We start from the raw sequence: 7,767 nt of genomic DNA on the forward strand, positions 1-7,767 counted from the left end.
GGATGCTTAACCCATGCAGCGCTGCGGTGGGGGGGGGGGGGGGGGGCGGGGGGTGTCTCACCCTTCAGAGCAGGGGGTCAGCAAAGCCCCTGCTGGATGGCGGGCGTGCCCCGGGCAGCGCAGAGCAAAACAAAACAAAAAAAAACATTGCAAAGTACAAATGTGTAAAAGCCAAAAAGCGGGGGGAGGCGGGGGAAGCCAAACATTTTTTTGCTTGGGGCGGCAAAAAACCTAGAGCTGGCCCTGCTTAAACCAGCACAACTCTCTCAAGCAGCCCAGGCCTAGGCAGGGCTGGTGCTCACAGGGGGAGGACGCAGACCTCTAGCTTCAGCTGCCCCCTCGTAGGACCCTGCTCCAGGGCTTTGAGGCCATTGTCAGGAACACATTTCAGGGCTTGTTTGTTGCTCTGTCTGTTGGCCGAGTACCCAGCCCAGCGCTTTGGCTCTGGGGGAGCTCACAGCAAACGAAGCGCAGTAGTAGTTAGCAGGCAGTTCCCTTTCTGGAACCAGGGTGCACTCCAGTGGGGCGAATACTGGGGCTGGGGCAAGAAGAGATAGGCAGGTTAAGTCAGATAGGCACAACAGAGCCTGGAAGGGATGGGGATGGGGGCAGGTAGTGGTGCCCTGTTGCCCCAAGGAATCCAGTGTGTTTATGTTGCTCTGTCAGGTGGTTTTGCCTCTTTTGAATGGGAAGGTGCTGGAGCAGAAGCGGAGCCTGGGGTGAAAGGAGGCTGAGGTTGGAGTGTTGGAGGAGAGGCCGGGGTGGGGGACAAGGGCGATGGGGATCAGTGCATTTCAGTGAGCTGGGGTAAGGGAGACGGACTAGGATGGTTACTGACACAATGGGGAGGCAGGATGGCACAGTGCTTAGGGCTCTAGCTTAGGATTCAGGAAGAGCCATGTTCAGTGTCCTGGTCTGCCACTGGCGTCCCCTGTGACCTGTGTGACCCAGGCTGCCACATCCTGTGTTATCCTGGTCTGCTGCATGGAAGCTGATGCACATGACCTAATTCCCTCCTGTTGGTATTTTTATCCCCTCCCCTGCCTGTGCCTCTCTCCGGTGCCAGGTGCGTGCTGTAAACAACAGTCACTGACAGCCCTTTGGAGCTCAGTGCCTTGTGTGCTGCTCCATGGAAATCAGTTGCAGCTTGCACAGTGAGAAGGCACCGACCCCCAACTGGCCTGGGACCCCCTCCCAGGCCAGCACAGCTTCTCTGGAGCAGCTAGCTCATGGCCGTCTATCTTTCCCTCCCTCTTCTCTCCAATAGAAACCTGTTTGTCAAGGCCACCGCTGGTCCTGCCCGCTGCTAAGCCATGGTGTGTGGCTGCAAGTGAGGAGCAGGCAAATGCAGACTGCAAAGGAGGATGAAGGGCGAGGATCATTGCACAGGGCGTGTTCGCTAGCCTCTCTGAGGAGCAGGAGGACAGCTCCGCCACCCTGTGCCCCCTGCCAGGGGCTCCTGCTTAGCAATGTTGCTGGCGCTCAGCTGTGATACCGGGCCCCCTTTGTGAAAGTAAGTGTCCCCTGCAGCCCCTGGTTCCCCAAGGGCAGCTGGGAGGGAGCTTTCTGTAACACAGCCAGGCATGTTTCCTTGCTGTGCAATGGCTGTTTGTCTGTCCAGGGGCAGGGGTTGGGGGGTAGTGCTGCATCTTGGCAATCAGTCAGGAGCCCTCCTGAGTGGTGCTTTTGTGCTAGTGCCAGGTGCTGCTCTCTGGGCTCCCCTCTGCACTGTCACCGTTCAGCAGACCATGCCCAGACTGCCCTGGCTGGGGCATCACTCCAACACCCAGGCTGAGAACCCAGCACTGACTCCCAACAGACCCTCAATTTGGGTGCTGCATGCATTGGACAGATGTGGCTAGCTGGATCCAAGTGTTTTTCAAGCAGAACTAGTAGCCTGATGCCCCATTGTGCTCTTGATCTGAGCCCCTCCCCCAGCAGGAAGGGCCCAGGGCATTATGCTGAGCCTGCATTGGTGGTGGGGTTGGTAACCAGAGCATCCTTCTACCTCTCCAACAAGAGGCTGAGACCTCTATGCAATGAAAAAGACTTGGCTTGGCTTTGAAATGTGTTTGTTGCTCTGGCTTGAAGGCACAAGCTCTTTGGGGGAAGGCCAGACCTGCTTCTGGGTATATTTGCACAGGGCCCAATCCCGACAGGGGCCTCTGCTGCTATTGGGGTAGAACTTGGGCGTGCTCCTGCCTGGCCTTTGCCCGTGTTCTCCGGTTTCCTGGGCTAACTGAACACATTAAGGGTTCCCCAGCACATTCTGTATCAGGGTCAGCTGCATTCCCCACTGCTAAGGCCCATGATGGCTGTGAGCCATCTGCACCAGAGACAGCTTTAACGCCACCTGGACGGGCCAGACCTCCGAGTTCACAATCACCAGAGGATTTGTCTGAGTTCCAAGCTGAAGTCGCTGGGAGGAAGGGCCTGGCCTAACGGCTTCATGGCTTCTCCTGTCTGTTTGAAAGCCCGTCAGATCACATTGGAGCCAGCTCTCATGCTGTCACTTTTATCAGGCCCTTGAGAGCATGTTTTTTATGTCCAGTTCCCTGTAGCACCCACCCAGCTCCCTGCCTAGGGTCAGGTTCCTCACTCCCTCAAGGGATTTTGTTGCTGGTTGGACTAACCTGTTACCTGCACCGATTCTCCCCTTCCTGGGGTCCTTGCAGTGTGTGGCTGGATCAGCCCCCGTCCTGAGCAGGGTATATGTGCCTGGGGAGATTAGCAGCTCACTGGGGTGCAGACAGATGCATTGTTACTGGGCCTTTTGTGTTGTTCCAGGCAGCTGGTGGGATCATCTTTCCTGCAGCCCTCACAGCAAATGGGCTTCACGGGCGCAGCAGCTGGGGATGGCGCCTTGCCCCACTGAGACCATGTCAGAAGGGCTGCGCAGGGAGCCAGAGGCAGACTGCCCTGTTTGCTGGAACCCCTACAACAACACCTTCCGTACCCCAAAGCTCCTGGAGTGCCAGCACTCCTTTTGCATTGAGTGCCTGGCACACCTGAGCCTGGTGTCCCCTGCCCGCAACCGGCTGCAATGCCCACTCTGCCGCCACCCCACAGTGCTCCCCTTCAACCAGCCCATCACCGAGCTGCCCACCAACTCAGATGTCCTGCGGCTGCTCAAACTGGAGCCCAACCATATCATCCTGGAGGGCCGGCAGCTGTGCCTAAAGGACGAGCGGAAATCACGGTACTTCCTGCGCCAGCCCAGGGTTTATACCCTCAACCTGGGAACAGATCCAGGGCCCAGGCTAGGTAGCTTCCAAGCTTCCCCTAGGCCGACCTCCATCCCCAGCCGCTCTTCCCTTCGGCAATGCATCCGCAACCCCCAGTTCCGCATCTTCGCCTACCTGATGGCCATCATCCTCAGCGTGACACTGCTGCTCATCTTCTCCATCTTCTGGACCAAGCAGTTCCTGTGGGGCATAGGCTGAGGGCTTGGCAAACTCCACAACTGGAGCCCAGAGCTCAACATCTTCTCAGACAGCAAAAGGTCCCAGGTGACATCAGCTACTTGGCATCTGCTCTGGGCAGGGGAGCCCTCTCTGCACCCTCCAGGACCATCTCTGCAGGCTCTGGCTAATGAGCTTTGTTCCTGATCTCTTCTCAGTGATACACCCAGCCATACTAGTGGTCTGGCTGCATCCCAAGACCTGGGGGCTCCCCGGCAGCCACCCTGAGCATTGTGCACCAACAGCAGCAGAACCTGTATGATGTTCTGGAACTGCCCCATCAGCTGAAGCTCTTTGCTGCCTGTCATGGGGTCTGGGGCCCCGACCTGAGATCCAGGGCGCTATGGGAATACAGATGCTCATAGTAGTGGGCAACAGGGCCATTATACTGTATGGCCATGACTCAAGAGGAGGGGATGCTGCAAACCCCAGCCCAGGAGGAATGAGCCAGAACCTTATGGAAAGTGAAGATTTCTACAGGCTCGCCTGTGACTCATCTTCTTGTCTCTCCTGGGATAATACCAAGGATCTGGGTGCCACCAAGGACAACATGCAGGCCAGGACATTCATGTCCACAGACTGACACCGTCTGTTGTGCCAAAAGTCTTCACGGGGGGCTGCGCTTTTTCCATCTGCTGGATAAGCAGACCCCTGGCCCACAGCAAAGACCTGCAAGAAATTTAATCTTTTGTCTTTTTGAGCTAATTGTTGCACTTTTTGTTGTGTTGTTTACAATCAAACACATTCAGTTCCTGTGCCAGGGTCCCAGCTCTTCCTCTGCTCTCACCCCTCAACCTCACTTTCTTTTCCAGAGGCAAGAAAATAAATGTGAACGGTTTCCGTTTCCATGGGGCAGACACGGATTGCCTGAACAGAGAAAGCACCAGTGTCTGTCCTGTTTCCTTGTCTTGCCTCTGGATTAAGGCCAGTGGGTTCAGATTGCAGCAGCTCTGTTTGAAGGGCAGCATGGGGAAGGCTGTTCCAACTCCTCAGGTTTGCACTGACATGTGATTCCTCGGCTGTGCCTGTTCTGCACCAAGCTGGGCTCAGTAGCAGTGACAGTGTTCCCCATTGTGTACCTGGCTGGCAGCTAGCAGGAACTGCATGGTACTCTCACTGTGGGTAACTACATTAGTCCACAGGAGTGCTCAGTATCTACACAGCCTGAGCAGCTTTGTTTCTTTAACATTTACTCCATCAGCCCATCATAAATTGTGCTTTAGTCATACTGAGCAACCCTGGGCCTCGCTGATGTGGATGGGAGACCTTTAAGGAAGCAATAGCTATGAGCCAGACAGGGGTCTCTTCCCTTTGCCTCAGCACTCAACCAGTGTTCTGTAGGTGCTGTCTTTACCAGGTGAGACCTCAGGTCCCAGTCAATAAAGAGCAGGTGTGGCAGCCACTGGCCACATGCCAGGTGGGATAATTACATTCGGGTTCCTGCAGCAAGAGTTATGGAAGTTTGGCCTCATGTCCTTCCCCAGACGGTTGGGGAAGTTTACTGTGTGCTGTCATGCAGTAGGTGTGTTTCACCTCAGAGTTGGCTGCATTTCAGGGGTGGGAGCTGCAGTCCGAGAGGTAGGAACATAGTTGCAGCAATGCTGGAATTCAACTGCCACAACTGGGGAAGGAAAGGGCCCCACTTTTAACAGTTTGTTCGGCCATCAGAAAAGGCCTTGGCCTGTAGACAGTGTCATGGGGAAGAGGGTGGAGCTTCCTTCTTGCTGCAGGCTGTACCCCACCACCCCATTGGTGGCTCAAGTCTCCATCATAGCAGGCAATTCCTGTTGGTGTGAGAAAGGGGGCAGGTAACATGATGATGGAACCCATCGCTCCTCTTGGCATATTAACCCATCCCTTCTGCTGCAGAGACTGACAAGTCTGGACTCCCGTGTGGGGAACGACAGCCTGATGGATGGGGTGAGGCCAGGAGGAGGAGAGAAAATAGAAGCTGGAGTCACTAAGGAAACTATAAGGGACTGGATGGCTTCAGGAGTGGAGGCTGCTGGTTTGGATCCAGTTGTTACCATCTGAGAGCTGGCATGGGCCTCTCTACAATGAATTCCATGCTCAGCAGGCAGGTGGCTACATTTATTTAATAAAGCAAGTCCTGCTAGGTCAGAGTCCAGCTAGACCTCAGCCTGTTCCAGCAGCAGCTCCTTCTGCTAGCACCTCTATCTAAGGTCACTGTAGCTGATGCAACCCAGAGGAGGGACAGGGCTGGGTAGCTGAAGGGAGTTCAGTCAAATGATGTATTGCTGCTCAATCAAGTGATTTCTATTTGCCTGTAAACTACAGTGTAACCTTGTTTAAGGTACTGTCCAGAAGACCAAACATCAGTTGCTTAGTAAAGATGGATCTTAAAAGAGCAAATAAAATGCACTGGATAGCTCAGGGGATATTTTAAGTGGTGTCTCCAGGCCAGGGCTGACTGGAAGTGGGGTCCCTAGTGCAGGTCTCACTGTACAGGCTGGGATTATGGTAGGACTTGTTTTAGGTTTATATACAATGTCTGTGCTGCACTTTGGACGTATGTTGCCACTGCAACCCCTGGGCCCGAAAGATGGCCACTCCTAGCAGAGTACGCACCGGGCAGAGAACATGAAAAGGTGGGAGTAGCTATACCAACTGTAAGAGGCCAATCAATTGAGATGAGCTATCATCAGCAGGAGAGTCTAGAGACTACTGAACTTGAATTAATATGCAAATTAGATACAATTAACTTAGGTTTAAACAGAGACTGGGAATGGTTGGGTCATTACACTAATTGAATCTATTTCCCCATGTTAAGTATCCTCACACCTTCTATGGGTCACCTCAATTATCACTTCAAAAGTTTTTCTCCTGCTGATGATAGCTCATCTCAATTGATTGGCCTCTTACAGTTGGTATGGCTACTCCCACTTTTTCATGTTCTCTGTATGTATAAATATCTTCTTTCTGGGTGTTCCATTCTATGCATCCGATGAAGTGGGCTGTAGTCCACGAAAGCTTATGCTGAAATAAATTTGTTAGTCTCTAAGGTGCCACAAGTACTCCTGTTCCTCTCAATAATGAATCAGAGGTGATGGGGCAAAGAGCAGGTGAGACCAGATGCTTCATGTAGTCAGCTAGAGAGGCAAGGAGTAACCCCACTTCCTCAGCCAAAAGGGACCCATTTCATTCCTTTTCACTAACCACAGTACTTAGGGAATTGGTGGTGGAGAAGAACTACGCTGCTGCGGGCATGCACTGCTACTCTCAAGAGGAATGGGAGAAGATGAAGCTGCTTCTCCCTTGCTGGGGGCACTTTTCAGAGACAGCCCCACAAAGAGATCAGCTTTTCCACACTCCATGGCTATCTCCCTCACCCTGTTTAATGCACTGGTTAGTGCATACAAACAAAACACAGGGAAGCGTGCAACTGAGAACGAGCAACCCTGTATCACCCATCCACTCTCACAAGTAGACACACTGCTGCATGCAAGGTTCCTATATTGCTGATCGAAGTGTAGGGAGAGAAGAGGGACAACAGCTGGCCTGATGCCTCCCCCTGTCATGGGACTGCTTCCTGGGTACACAGCTGTGGCTGGTAACAGATGCTGCAGGCCCCTCCCCCACACAGCTCCAGTACAACCAAAGTGCAGACACTGAGGTCACAACAGGTTTCTTAGAAACAGGCACCTGCAAAACTTCACTGGGAAGATTTGAGAAAGTGAATGTTCTCTACAGTGGGTGGCTAGAGCAAGAACCTTAAAGTGAAACAAACTAGCAACAAAGCTGTAACTGACACCTCTGTATGCACCTCCCAGCAGAGACTTGCAGGCAGCTTAAGCTGGAGAAGTCCATGTGATTTGAAAGTGTTTGTGTTTTAATACTCTGAAGTATCACAGAGGCAGAAGGGGATCTAGGGCAGTGGGCAGTTCAAGCTTGATTTTGAATGAAGAGAAACTCCCTCCTCTCCCGCCGCTTAAAATTCACCCACAGCAGATGCCTAAGGGGGAATGGGCTTCCACGTTCTGCAGAGATCCAATCTCTGTGCTGGGAGAACCAATGTGCCATATTTAAATGACTGAAGCAGCTGACTCTTTGCCAAAAGCAAGATCATTCAGGCTCCATGGCTGGGGAAAGTCTCCTACAAAACTGATCTTGAGGGTGATGCCAACCGATGGGTTTTATGGCACAGTGCATCTGAAGGGGGGAGGGGGGTATTTACAAACATGTATAACAAAGAGAGTAAAGCCCATGATGAAGGGGAGGTAGAGCAGATGGCTCACACCAGAATTTCTCCCCCGAGGCAGGGGGTAGAGATTATACAAAGCAAGGT

At 53.1% G+C, this 7,767-nt stretch overlaps 1 protein-coding gene across 1 annotated transcript; it reads left to right on the plus strand.

The window, feature by feature from the left end:
• Positions 1-2,753: 2,753 nt before the first annotated feature.
• RNF183 (ring finger protein 183) lies at positions 2,754-3,443 on the plus strand. The gene has a single exon (XM_065418598.1). It carries the CDS (start codon positions 2,754-2,756, stop codon positions 3,441-3,443), a length of 690 nt encoding a protein of 229 aa, XP_065274670.1.
• The last annotated feature ends 4,324 nt before the right edge of the window (positions 3,444-7,767 follow it).

This window comes from Emys orbicularis, chromosome 18, assembly GCF_028017835.1.
Source record: "Emys orbicularis isolate rEmyOrb1 chromosome 18, rEmyOrb1.hap1, whole genome shotgun sequence".
NCBI lineage: Eukaryota > Metazoa > Chordata > Testudines > Emydidae > Emys > Emys orbicularis.

Coding starts and splice junctions, on each gene's coding strand:
- RNF183 (XM_065418598.1), top strand. CDS start 2,754: ATGCATTGTTACTGGGCCTTTTGTGTTGTTCCAGGCAGCTGGTGGGAT.